This window comes from Pseudorasbora parva, chromosome 8 (assembly GCF_024679245.1).
Source record: "Pseudorasbora parva isolate DD20220531a chromosome 8, ASM2467924v1, whole genome shotgun sequence".
NCBI classification, from domain to species: domain Eukaryota; kingdom Metazoa; phylum Chordata; class Actinopteri; order Cypriniformes; family Gobionidae; genus Pseudorasbora; species Pseudorasbora parva.
In genome coordinates, this window is record NC_090179.1 from 34,765,070 (window position 1) to 34,779,981 (window position 14,912).

The window sequence follows — 14,912 nt, forward strand, 5'->3', positions numbered from 1 at the left end:
TTGGTAACAACAGTCATACGTCATTTCATGACGTCAGACGTAACACTGTAATTTTTGTAACGTAATTTTACGCCAGCTAGAGGGCGCATGACTTTAAAACGTAAATATAGGTCGTAATAAGGTGCTTGAAAAACGACCTATAGAGTCTTATTTTGTTGGAGGACAGGTTGCTCTATAGGTACTCAAGATTGACTGAATCCGAGATTTTTTTAAAGCTGCAGTCTGCAAGTTTTGCCTCTGTCGCCATCTCAGTACTTATTTGCGGAATTATCATCTTTATGTGGGTTGTGCATCGACATGGCTCCTCGGAGGAATAAGGCATTACAATAAATTGTGCTACCAATGGTTATTAAATAGTTTGCTTAGCTCTTATCACAAACCGTGCAAATTATTATTATATTTTATCGGTATTATTATTTATTATTGTTATACTTTGTTCTCTAACTGAAAATGTTAACATCAGACAGTTTTTAGTGTGTATTAGCGATACCCATAACGCTAATACACACACATACAAAAAAAAAAAAAAAAAAAAAAAAAAAAAAAATACATTTTTTTTTTTAATAATTCCTCACTAAGAAATGGAGATTTCCATTTCTGTAAAGTCTAATCTTTTTCTTTTGGCATCTCCAGTGCAATTATGATCCACCATCAAATTATAGCTACTGTGAGAAAAGGCTATAAATGATTCGCCACCTGCAGCATCCGCATATGTGATATAGCCTACCCGGGACTCCTTATTTATGTATACAGACGTGACGCAAGCTCAAATTTCACATGGAAAGCTACCAGTACCACAACTTATTTTAGTAGAACACTTTATTACAAGCTTACCGCCGTACTGGCTGGGGATGTACTTGCCCAAAATAATAATTATTATAAAATTATTTGGGATCTTTTTTTATCCCCCAAAAAAGATTACGTTTTTTTTATTATACTTTTTATTAGTGTAATTGTTTAGATTTTTAAATTTAAATTCTGTTATGTTTATGTGAGATGACGCCTATTTCAAGAACAAAAACATTACTGACAATAACAGTCTACATAATTTTATTGACAAAACATTTTATGTTTTTAAACCAGTGAAAACATTTATGAGAACGGATTGCATTTTGATTTATTGCATCTTGATAGAATATGTTGTAATACTTTTTTACGTAAAATGTTTCTAATGTTTCAGTTTGCATTAGCTGCTAGAGATACATCAAGGAGAATGTTCTCTTTCCAAAAGAGCAAGTGTATACTCACCCCTTCCAGTGAGGTGTTATTCTTGAACCCCAACCGTCCAGTAAACAATGCATACTGTAGCCGGCAGCAAACACATAGACAGTCCCGGCCGCGAGGATGTAAAAGGCAATATGTTCCAAAAGCCAGCAATGGAGAACAGTTATTGTGCTCTATTTTCATTTGTTGCAGTAGCGGATTGAGTCCTCAAATATGTCCCGGTAAGAAACGGTTGGATGGTCCTTTGAAAATAGTGGAGTGAACACTCAGGGGAGAAAATCCAGTAGGGGTTCAGACAAATATCCCATATTTCTTCCCCATACTCAGATGACCTGGCGAGCTCTGGGGTGGGTTGAAAACAGAGAGAGAAAGAGAGGGGCCAACGATAAACAAAATACTCTCATAACCCAAATGAAGTGCAGATGTCTCAGCTGGTAGTGCAGATTTGGAAAAAATAAGCTCAAATAGGGAACAAGTGCATCTGTCACACTACACAGAGCTAAGTTGAAACAAAGCTGTCATATGCACTAGACAGGACTGCAGAAACTACACCAGAACCAGTGTAAAAAATGTATTGGTTATGCGTACGACAGGGTGATAATCATCACAGGGTGTTTTCATTCTCTTACAGCAGAGTGTTATGGCTGTTTTGAAAATGTACAAAAAAGAAATGAACTTTATAAAATTCCACATAGCAGATGACTTTAGAAGAATAAAAAATAAAGGTGGCATTACTCTTCAGGGATGATGGCTGTCTCTTGCGGGACAGCGGGAGGAGTCATCAAATTTTAAAGTCGCTCCAATCTCGTTGAACCTTCTTCTCGTCACTGACCTCCGGGTTGTCCGTGTCTAGGGAAGACAGAAAAATTGCCATGAGGGATGGGTAGGACTGTCTGTGTTAGTGACAGCACAGAGCCCACTCGTGTCTCTTTCGGAAGACCACTCAAGGGGAACCTGATTGCGTAGGTGAAGGACAGCAGCCGGTCTGTGGCGGCAGAAGGGCTACAGTAGTGTAACAGATTTTTACTACTACTGAAAAAAAGAATATAATGTCACAGAATAGATAAATAAGGGATAATATACAATCAGCTGATCGTAAATTTAAAATAAACACTGATAAGGTGATCAGGATGCAAAAATAAACCCGAAAAAATATAATATCAAAACATAATATTAATACCGATATAGTAAGGGTGTATATATATATATATATATATATATATATATATATATATATATATATATATATATATATATATATATATATATATATATATATATATATATATATATATACATACATACACAATCATAGACTATTATCCTAAATTCAGTTGCTATTTATTTTTAGATATAATAATCAACACTCAAATAAAACATTGTATGCAAACATAGGTCATTTTTTAATTAACTTCTAAACCTAATTATACATTTTTTAAAATATAAATATAACCATTTATAGGCTACACAGTGTCTGTCATTTTCATGATACATTTATTTAAACATACATTAAATAATCACAACATCACTAACATGTTAAGTAGAATATAATGAATATATAGGCTAATATATATTTAATGAAAGAGTTCATCTCTCTAGTGAAGTAACCAGCTGTGGACACTGCATAACTTCTGAGGTAAATGTAATGCTACGTGACTGTTTACAAGCTGTTATATTGTCTTTCTGCAGTTGAAACACTGATGGAGCGATTATGATAAGTTTCAGTAAATTGTAATGTATCGTGAACATACCTCAAGATATTAATTCATGAATTTTGAGATAAAATGTAATGAATATTCATGAAAGGTTCGTTGAGTGAGAACAATAAAACATGAGAAGTTGACCTTGCCAGATATTAGTCAATAGACTGAAAGTGTTTACAAGGAAATACAATGCTTTATTAGAATCCTATCAGCTTTCTCTAACAACTTACTTGACATGGTCTGAGGAAACGCTTTATAAAATTCATGGTCTTAGAGATATCCTCAGATTTGTAATGAAGCATAACCACACATGTGGTTTCACTTTAATTGTGGTTATAAATTGTTATAATATTTTTATATATTTACAAAGTATATTCTTAATATTTATATACACTCACCTAAAGGATTATTAGGAACACCTGTTCAGTTTCTCATTAATTATCTAATCAACCAATCACATGGCAGTTGCTTCAATGCATTTAGGGGTGTGGTCTTGGTCAAGACAATCTCCTGAACTCCAAACTGAATGTCAGAATGGGAAAGAAAGGTGATTTAAGCAATTTTGAGCGTAGCATGGTTGTTGGTGCCAGACGGGCTGGTCTGAATATTTCACAATCTGCTCAGTTACTAGGATTTTCACACACAACCATTTTTAGGGTTTACAAAGAATGGTGGGAAAAGGGAAAAACATCCAGTATGCGGTAGTCCTGTGGGTGAAAATGTCTTGTTGATGCTAGAGGTCAGATGCGAATGGGCCGATTGATTCAAGCTGATAGAAGAGCAGCTTTGACTGAAATAATCACCCGTTACAACTGAGGTATGCAGCAAAGCATTTGTGAAGCCACAACAGACACAACTTTGAGGCGGATGGGCTACAACAGCAGAAGACCCAACCGGATACCACTCATCTCCACTACTAATAGGGCTTGGGCACCGCGTTGCATTCTGGGACGTCGCGGCCATGTTGATGGCCTCGCGAATGTAAACATACAGCAAGTCGAATGAGGAGAAGCAGAGTTGGGAGAAAGAAAAAACATGTTAAAATCCTGAAAGGGATGTGGAATTTACCGGGATACGTTAAATAGGGAAGGCAGGGACCGCTATAGAGACAAAATCGGAACTATTAAAGTTTTGGATCCACATGAATTTCCAAAGAAAGAGCGGAGCACCGACGACGACGAAAACTTTATTTTGTTGGTCTCCAACAGACATTCTACTGACTATAAGTAACTTTGCAACTACAATTCAACTTATTCTACTAACCCGAACCCCAACACATATAACCATAACCTACAGTCTACTAACAGTACAGTTAATACTCTAATTAGTGTTAGTTGACATGCTGTTGAAAACGAACATAGATAGTAGAATGTTTAAAGTGGACTATCGAAATAAAGTCTAACCGAAACGTATATATTATTATTATTATTTTTATTATATAAGAAATTGCTCTGCCTCCGTTTTTATTTGTTATTGCAATGTTATTGTTTACTATATTTATAATTTGCACTTCCTCCATTTCTGTATCTTTTGTTGTTATTTTATAGATACCTATTTATTTGCTTATATAGTATTGAAATAATTTTTTTTTTTTTAAAGTGTATTTATTATTGTTATATAAAGTGCACTCCGTTATATAAAGTGCAACAACTTGCACTCCGTTTTCTCTGTTCATTTTTTATTTGTAACCTTTTACCTTGTAGCATTACACATTTCTGTGTTCTCAGGTTGCACTACTTGCAAATAAACACTAAAAAAACATCTGATTGTGTGACCATTCTTGCTTTTTGCACATCGTACTGTTATTACTTCTTGTCCGTGGTTGCGCCTCCAAGCATGAAAGCGGTGGAAAGTTAATCCATTTTCGACATTTCCCATGGTGATTATGTGTTGCGCTGTTACACCCCAAAATGCAGCAACGGTTTACCATAGTTGAAATAACGCCAAAATAATCAAATTAAGACACACGACTGAGAGGGAGTACGTCTGTAAACAGTGCGCAGTAGTCCGAGTAGCAGTAAAGGATGCCATCAACATGGCCGCCACGCCAAGTAATGACGTCATGACGCCCAAGCCCTATAGGAAAAAGAGGCTACAATTTGCAGTCTCACAAAAACTGGACAGTTGAAAAAATATTGCCTGGTCTGATGAGTCTTGGTTTCTGTTGAGGCATTCAGATGGTAGAGTAAGAATTGGAATCAGTAAAAGGTTAATTACCGTTATGTGTCTGACATAGTAAAGAGCGATACCTTTTGTGCAGCGCTTACTTCAGTAACTTAAGTAAAAGTTGATAGAGTGGAACTCATGTGAGTGGAGGTGGAGTTAATTTGCATATTAATGAAGCAAGGGTGTAGAGTTACTTCCAAGCTAGTTTAAGGCATGAATCCACAGAAGAAAAAAAAGAATCATTTTGGTGATCAGAGAGGAGTTTTAAGGTATACAATTATTGACTGCAGGGCAAAGTATGCTAAAGTGCACTTATTTTTCACTAGGGTGAACATTATTCTGAGTAATGACAAATGAGACTAGAAAAGCTTCTAGCAGAGATGGGGGCAAGGGTCAAATATACTGCTCCATTATACAACATAATTTCACTTATAGAATACTGCAATTTACCAATCAAGATCAAATATTCCTGATAGCCGTGTAATCCTGACTCTTTTGCAGTGCCAAAACAAATTCTCTGCTAGCACGAAGCCTTTGGATTTACAACAAGCAAATGTCTTTCTGATGTCAAGATCTGACACTACTCTAGCTGTTCAACTAATCACGCAAACTGTTTGTTGCACATGTAGAACAGAAAGCAAATACAACATGCTATGCCATAGACAGATTCCTCTGATGTATTATGTAATCCACAAAGCCGATTTTTATCACTTTATGTTGTTTATCGACTGTGTTGGTGGGATGGCATTTTTGGACCAGAAGCTATACAGAAATACAATCCTGTGAGAGCACTTTTGAATCCAAAGTCTTTTATGTTTTTGTGTTTTGGTTCATTCATTTGTTAGTTTTTTTTTTCTTTGATGTAAGAACTTTTAGGATATCACACATGAAGATAACCTATAGAATAACTAAGATACATATATATATATATATATATATATATATATATATATATATATATATATATATATATATATATATATATATATATATATATATATATATATATATATATATATATATATATATATAATCAGCTAATACTACATGATTTTCCCTATTACTATTAAAATCTATTATTAGAAGGAAAAAAAAGTTGCTCTGTTTGGACTGTTTGGATAGATTGACTGATGGATAGATTGACTGTCAGGCAGACTGACTGGCTATTTAATTCAATAACTTCTATCTACAGAAAAAGCAAATACTTTTTTTCAGATCCTATTCATAGAAATAGCCAGTCTGAGTCATTGTGCTCCTTCAGACATAATACATTTTAATTCACATCCTGCACTAACATAGTTGACTGATGATTACTTTTAATTCGTGGCCATTAGATGCCTGAATGACTGACGGGATCAGGAGAACCATGGAAGATCACTCTTCTGCATCACCAGCTCTTGACTGAATGGACTTTATCGATTTAATGATTTAAGGATGAGGTCCTCTTGAATTCCATGAGCATTCATCTAGAAACTGCAATTACCTGATTGGACCCATAAATCCAAATTCCACAAAGGAAAAGCTCTTCAAGGAATACCTGGACATGGCCCATTGAATCAGGTGAATAGCTCTATTCCCGGAATAGCCTGTATATATGCACTGCGAGCAGCTGTAAAGTGCTAAGGCACTGTTAAAAAAATCACGGTCAAAGGGTTAAATGACTGTGCAATTGTCTGAAAGCAACCTTAAACTTTTTAAATAAAGTGATTTTCCTTTGGTTTTGGTTTAGGCCAGTGTTGTTATAGACCACATCTTCATAACAGGAATATTAGAATTAGATTCTAGATCCTGTCAACACCCAAACCAATTAACTTTCACTGTTGTTAGTTGCACTCAAATCATCCTTGTTCACATTACTTAAAAAAAACCTCATGTATCTACATGAACTTAAATTTACTGAGTGGTTTGTACTAAAAATGAGTATAGTCAGTTTTACTTAATGCTCAGTTATATTGGACATTTGAGTTTCTGTAATATTGTGGTTACCATTATACAGCAAAGTGGTATACTCATATACACATATTTATTGGATGGGATTTCTGCCCTCAATAAAATGTTGTTTGTCCAAGTTAATTTTGCATTTTGTTTCTAAAAAAATATGCTTGTTATTTAAAAGTTTAGTTTTCCACTTACACATGTTGAGCAAATAGTTAATGTAATAAGGTAAATTTAATTAATTAAATGTGTTCACCTATTATAATACACTTTTATAAAATGAACACCATTATTAAGTAAACTGCACATATACATATTATGTAACAGTAACAAATACAAATGGTTTGGATTTAATCAAATACATGTTTTCAACTTTACTTGAATTTCTTTTGTTCATAAAACTAAATTGTTGTTTGTAAAAAATACTCAATAAATTTGTGTGGAAGCACTTGATGCTGTTTTTTTAAAGTAAATTCAACAAGTAATTTTTTGAATCAAATTACATCCATTTTAGGTGGTATCCAAAATGTCAGTAAAGTGTTGACCTAAAACCATTTACCAGCAAGTTTAGTTTGATACCCAAAATCAGTTAAGAAAACTGTATTTTGTCTGGTACACATCACACTCACAGCTGCTGTAAGATCAGATCTTTCTACAAGTTCTTCGCAAAAACTCTCCATTACACCTCACCTTGTTTACAAAACGAGATGCTCCGTAACAGACATATAATCCTCCGACGCAATCCGGGACCCCATTCATATAAACCATTTACTTGTTCATGATGTTGGGATCGTTCTGAAGTCTGTACAGAAATGTAAATGAGACGCAAATTTAAACTGGACATGTCAAACCGAATGTCCTTTCACTTTTGTCGACAGACTCGAGCATGTGGACTGTCAGAAACTCAACGCGCATCTGTGAACTCTTTCCAGTGTACACAGCATCAGTGATTGTAATGGTTTCTATTAGGTTTTGACACAGCCATTTTAAGAGCCTGATTAAATAAATTCTGTATTTATAATGATAAGGACATTTTAAGCTATGAAACTTGCAAGATGTTTTAAAAGCCCACGAAAGGGTATTGAGACGAAGAGGGGATCTACAAGAGAACACAAGACCCCACCTGGCCCAATCTTATTATGTTTGCTGTATTCTACCACTACTGTTAAGATGTTGAATTACAAATGTTATGACATTTACTAGAGTCAGATTAAATTATTCATGAGGTCAGAATTAAAATTAGATACCCGCATTTTAATAAATGAAAGTGACTTTTCCAGAAGCGCCAGAAAAAGACATACACGCAGAACAAAACCATGCCATTGGATTCTGTCGTTGGGGCTGACGGGCGAAGTTTACTTGTGCAGAATACAAATAGGTTCAATAGGTTTTGTGTTATGGGCTGTCTATCATGAAACCAGACTTCCTTCACCCCAATGGAAATCATATTTATTAAATGTGTGAACAAATAACAGATTTCAGAGGTACATAGTACAAAGACCTCTTATATGCCAACAATTCAAGGCAAATTGTATTTCTCATGTCATGACTCCTTTAACAAATGGATCCTTTTTGTAAAGTGTTACTACATTTTCTTTGACTTACCTCCTTGTGCATCCGTGCTTGTGCCCTCTTTTGAGGAAAGCGAAGGACGTCTCTTGAGCTCTATACAAGTTCTAGGATGGTGCCTTTTTGTGGGAGAGACTATGTCCTCACAGGCCATCTCTGAAATCTGCATGGCTGTCTCAGAGTCTGTGACCAGCACCATGGCAGTGGAGTCTTTAAAACTAGCAGTTGCGCCGGCGCCCCCCCCTAAACCCGCTCCCGAGGCCTCTTGGCCCTCCACGATTTTGGAGCTGGAGCGCGGGACCTGCCCCGCCGCTTGACCCCCGTTCGTCTGTGAGCGCACGTTCGTCATGGCGGTTCCCTTTCCAGAATCTGCCCCGTGCTGGCTGTAGACTTTATATCGTATCATGAGGATGATGATGAAAACAAGGACGGAGGCCACGATGATCCCCCCGATGATGATGATCATGGTGCCGCCCAGGAAGTGGCTGCGGAGCGACTGGCACTGGCTGTACTCTGTCTCCGTGACAAACGAGACGCAGCCCACCTGCCGCGTGGCGGTCAGCGAGGTCACGCCGTCGTCGTACACGGCCAGCACACACAGGTCATACTCCCGTCCGGATACGAGGTCCCGCACCAGGAAGTCGTAACTCGTGGAGGGAATCATTCTGCAAGACAGGCAGGGCAGAGTTTAACGTTATCATGTATTCCTCAGATAATACATGAATATAATTAAGATTATACTCAGCCAGCATGTGCATGTATTATCTACGGCCACATGATCACAGTAGAGAAAAGTGTATAATTATATCATAATTCTGAATATTACGGACATTATGTAAATTCTCAAAGATGAATGTAATCTATAACATACTGCAATGCAGTTCCGAGTCATTGCAGAACTAGTTCCCATCATTAAATAAAGTGAAGGCAAAAATGTACTCTTTATTAAAAGGCTCCATCAACATAAAGTCAAAATCAATACCCAGATATTACATTGGTTTCCAAAGAAATTTACAACATGAATAAGGTGTGCTGTAAGGCAGTGGAAATCTATAGGTGAAGTGGAAATATATAAACATTACACAGTACAGTATAAATATGTTAGAAACTCTGCCCAGGTTCTTGTATAGTGCACTAAGATCACAATATTTTTTAAATCATTATTAATGTGCAATTACTGAGACGGTATGGAAAATACACTGTTGAGGCATGTCTTTATCTACAAACAGTATGTGTCTTACTTCACACATAATCATCAAGATTACTCTTAAGATTATTGAAAATACATTTGATATGAGACACTATACTGGGGTTGATACCAAGGAAGAAATGATTTTCCTTTAGACAAATAATGGACGATATTGATGTAATGAAACCTGCATTAAGTGTTCTACTGCTTCAAATGACCATTCGAAAAGTCATTAGAGATCATTAAGGGTAACTGAAAATTGACCATTCAAAGCAAACACTTGTGAATCTATCAACGACAACGATCCGAGAGACTTTCAAGAACTATGGTACTCATAATACAGAACACAGCAGTCATACAATTTTGTTCAGATAAATCCTGGCTCTTTTTAATCTGTGCATTTTCCAAGCACTAATACTGTACATTAATCCAACGTATCATGACTAAGCATCAAACAGACTATCCATTACAACTAGTGGTGGAACAGTTTTAATCTCAGTTTAAATGCATTGCTATTAATATAATCTGTATACACTGCTTTAATTCATTTCAAGTGCGATGAAAAGGATATTGAGGGATATTTTAGTATTAAATGTATAATCTTATAGCAGATTACTTGCACAGTACCGCTTGTTAAAAAAAAATCACTTGCTTTTATAAGGGCTTCTCATTATGAAAGCATGTCTCTGCCACATAATAAAACATTTTAAAAGGTAATTGCGACATTGTATCTGACAGTTGCGAGATATAAAGTCAGAATTGTGTCATTTAAATTTGCAAATGTGAAAAATAATTTATTTCTCAGAATAGTAATATATAAAGTCACAATTGCATGCTTTAAAGTACAGTTCTGAGGAGGATGACTGCCATTTTTTCTCAGAATTATGAATTTATATCTCCCTATTTTGAAATTTATATCTTGAAATTGTATGTTATAAAGTCTGAATTGCGTGATATAAATTCAGAATTGGCGAGAGAATAAAAAAACAAAAGTATTCCATGGTGGAAACAGTCTTCCATATCTCATCTTGGTAAAGGCTGCATTTACACTGCAGGTCTTGATGCACAATTCTGATTTGGTGACTATATCCGATTTTTTTGACAACCCGCTTACATCATCTTTTAAAAGCGACCCCTATCTGATATTTACAATTACACTGTACACTGGTGAAACAGCCCAAGACGTTCTTAGCCAGAGAAGGAAGTAAAAGGCCTTTCTCTCTTAAGGCAGAGGAAAAACAGGAGAGCCCTTGACAGGGTTGCCAGGTTTTCACAACAAAACCCTCCCATTTTTAAATCAAAACTGTGTTAAAGTAGCCCAATTCCAATGGAAAATGCAGACTTGGCAAAAAAAAAAAAAAAAATCTGGCCCTTGATCACAGTTCGTGTCCACCTGAGTTGACGGCATTCACCTCCATCCCCTTTTCAATGACGTACGACTCGCATTTACTTGGGAATATCCGATTTGACCGCTTACTTGGCTGACGCAAATGCACATATCCGATTCAAATCAGATTTATCACCACATATGAGTGAGGCCTGAATACGATCTGAGGATATCAGAATCCATGTTTTTTTTTATTTTATTTTTTTACTGCTTACATGTCATAACCGATCTGTGCCACATTAAGAGGACAACATTGGAATTGGGTCACTTTGTACCATGCAGTGTAAATGGGGCCTTAGATGGTAGTGATGTCCGGTTCGCGAACGAATCGTTCTTTTTAACCGGATCTTTATAGTGAACCGGTCGAACCAGTTCACCAAATCGAACTGAATCGTTCTAAACGGTTCGCGTCTCAAATCAAGGCTGATCCCACAAGTTACTGTAGTTATTAACTTTCTGACATGAGTGACAGTCTCTCAAACTAGAAATAAACTAATATCTTGAAGTAGATGTTGTAACTCCAATCGTTAGCTGAAGTGAGACATGTTTTGCTAAGAGATCTGATGAACTCACGAGCAGCTGATACTGAGCATGCGCGTGTAACCAAACGTAGCGCTTCTCGGATCTTCGGATCAGCAGTACAGAATCGAAAACCGTTTCTATCGGACACGTTCGATACTGAGAACCGATGAGCCGATGAGCTGCGCATGCGTGTTATTTGTTCAGAGGAACGATCCACAGGTTAAGTGTATAAAACTAATCACGTTTGGAAACATCATAACAAAGCTGTCTCATCACTGTATAATTTTAAAGTTTGGAAACAATGGATTGTAAAACAGTCAAATTAAACATTTATTTGTTTTATCAATAATGCATGATATTTTCAGGAACAGCTTTTATCTTATTTAATTTCTAAGTCGATATACATTTTAAAATGTAATCAAAACAGTAGGTTTGATATAGATTCAGCTTGCAGCAGTTCGCAGCTCAGCACCCTATGCTCAGCAGCACACACACACACTGATACAGCGATTCTCGAGTCAGATCGACCGGGTTGCAACGGATCACCAGTACAGAATCGAGAACCGTTTCTATCGGACACGTTCGATCTTTCGGACATGTTCGATTCTGAGAACCGGTGAGCTGAGATACTGAGCATGCGTGATAGCGTCGTAACCGAACTGTTTCTCTCGGACTGGGACAGCTGATGCTGATAATACATGAGCCCGGGTGAACTGAGGATTTGTGTAAGTATTATGTCAATGTAAGTTTATTTATTTTGTGTAAAACATCAGTGTTTACACGACAGTGACAGTGACAGTCTCTCAAACTAGAAATAAAACTAATATCTTGAAGTAGATGTTGTAACTATCGATTCAGTTCGATTTGGTGAACTTTATTGAGTGCTGTTGCAAAACATAAATGAAAAAATTTATCCAAGATGATGATGATGTCAATAATAATTATCACTATACTACGTTTTGATTACAAATACTTTATAGGGATGTGTTTGAATGTATTTTCATCCGTTGGGATGATAGAAATGACGTCATTACGTAAAGACGTAAAAGAACCGGTGATCCGGTTTTTTTAACCCTCCACTTCCCTCAGCTCTACTTGTATAGATATAATACAGGTAATTCATGCAGCAGCAACATGTCTTACTTGCTCACAGCAGCATTTTGTGTATTAGCAGTAGCAAGTCCTGGATTTACTCTCAAGAAACGGCAATAACAGCAGTAGCAGAGTACCAGATCTATTTCACCAAGACCAAACATATTAACATTGTCATATGCACTATCATGCCAAACACTCAGAGTTCTTATAACTGAAAAATTTAATAAATGAATCTCATAAAATGCTAAATATAGTTGTGCTGATTATCAAGAAGGAATTCTAAGTCATCAGTGATGTCCCACTCATTGTGCCAGTGTTCAGCAGAGGGCAACATTGGAAAAGTACTTAAGAAAAGGACAGATTTTGCATTCAGAGATGTTTTGATGGAGAGAGCGTGCAGCATTTGAACTGCTGAACCAGAGTAGGAAAAAAAGGGAAAAAACCTAGCCTTTAATTCCACAGAGGTCACTGGAAAGTCAAGCTGGAAGATGTTTTTAGCTCTCATACTTTTTGCATTAAGAATATGATGGTGAATAAGAATATGGTGGTGTTAAACATAGGCCATCCAGAAGAAAATCTCATATTTATTTAAAAATGCTGTGAATTTATTTATTATTTTCCTCTGGAACACAAAAGTAGAAAACGTTATGCCGCTTCAACAATACAAGTTCCAAAACAAGCCAAAAACTATAGCTTTATATGGGGGAAAAAAGATTGAAAATTCAAGTCATGAACAGCACCCTTAGGGGAAAAAAAAGGTTTAGTGGGGTTCAAATTTAAAGAACCCTTTATGCAAAAAGGGTTCTATATAAGGAGTAATGTCTTTCATGTTCAGCTTTATTTTCTTCACAATGGTATACTGATAAAGTATGTCCACAAGCTGTTTAATTAGAATGTAATTGAAAATCAACTAAAACTAATTAAAATTAATTAATTCAAACTAAATCAATATCATTATCCTATGATGGGAACTGCTTAAAGTAGGGCTAGGTATTGACACAAATTTCACAATTCCATTCGATTTCGATTAACAAGCTTTTGATTCCGTTCAGTTTTTGATTAGATTTGATTTGATTTGATTCAATTCAATATTGATTATTTTGGATATATCAGGATGGTACAATACATGGCAAATTTTCTCTAGGAAAACAAATCTCTGAACTAACGCTGTAAACTAGGGAGTCAGTTGATACTACATTAGCATACTAAATTAACTGATTTGAATACAAACACTTAAATTACACGTAATAATGTTGTAAATAATAATAATAAGATTTATTCATACATAGCCTACATGCATTAAATATTGAAGAATATTAAAAATGACACTGAATAGCCAATGTAATGTGTTGCATATAATTAGCAAAATGCTCCAGAGTTATTTTTTTCTAGCAGACTAAGGAGTTTATGGACACTGGATGGGTTTTGTCTGAGGTAAATGTGACGTTACATGACATTGTTTACAAGCCTTTTTACTTACGTCTTTCTGCGGTTGAAACAGTGATTGAGCTACTGTAACATGACAGGGATTTCAGATGCTCATTCATGTTTATTTGGCACATTTATTAAGGCGAAAGGAAGATCCGTTCATGTGCGTTCCGCCTGCCGGTTCTCTTGAGCTGAGCTGCAGCAGAGCGATCTCGCGCCATAACGCCAAAACAGTATTTATGTTTTTACATTTTGTAAATAAATAAATAATTAAATACAAATCTTATCAATAGTCTTAAGCAAAAAAAAATTGGTGATTTATTGGATGAGAGGCGTGCTACAATGTATTAATTAATTCATTAATTAACTGAAAACAAGATCAAATTGGGATTTAGGGCCCTATTTTAACGATCTGAAACGCAAGTGTCAAAGCGCGAAGTGCAAGTAACTTTGTGGGCGGGTCTCGGCGCTGTTGCTATTTTCCCGGCGGGATAAATGGCTCTTGCGCCCGGCGCAAATCTAAAATGGGTTGGTCTGAAGTAGCTTCATTATTCATAGGTGTGGTGGGCGTGTAGTGAATAAACCAATCACAGAGCGTCATCCAACATTCCCTTTAAAAGCAGGTGCGCAAGTTCCATTATGGATTGCTATTATTATGGCGTATTTACCAGGCGCACGCCAGGAGCGGTTCACA

At 36.2% G+C, this 14,912-nt stretch overlaps 1 protein-coding gene across 4 annotated transcripts in view; it reads right to left on the reverse strand.

Annotated features, from left to right (window-relative positions):
• Positions 1-14,912, reverse strand: part of zgc:172282 (leucine-rich repeat and fibronectin type III domain-containing protein 1-like protein) — a 164,788-nt gene that overhangs the window by 12,832 nt on the left and 137,044 nt on the right. For 3 of the 4 annotated variants that reach the window (XM_067451011.1, XM_067451009.1, XM_067451010.1), the window contains 3 exons: positions 8,634-9,262; positions 1,960-2,073; positions 1,249-1,566 (listed from right to left, as the gene is read on the reverse strand). In XM_067451011.1, coding sequence (XP_067307112.1) covers positions 2,006-2,073; positions 8,634-9,262 — 697 coding nt within the window. In that variant the 3' untranslated portion in view covers positions 1,249-1,566; positions 1,960-2,005. The remainder of the gene's footprint in view (positions 1-1,248; positions 1,567-1,959; positions 2,074-8,633; positions 9,263-14,912) is intronic. The other variant, XM_067451012.1, reaches the window with a different exon arrangement.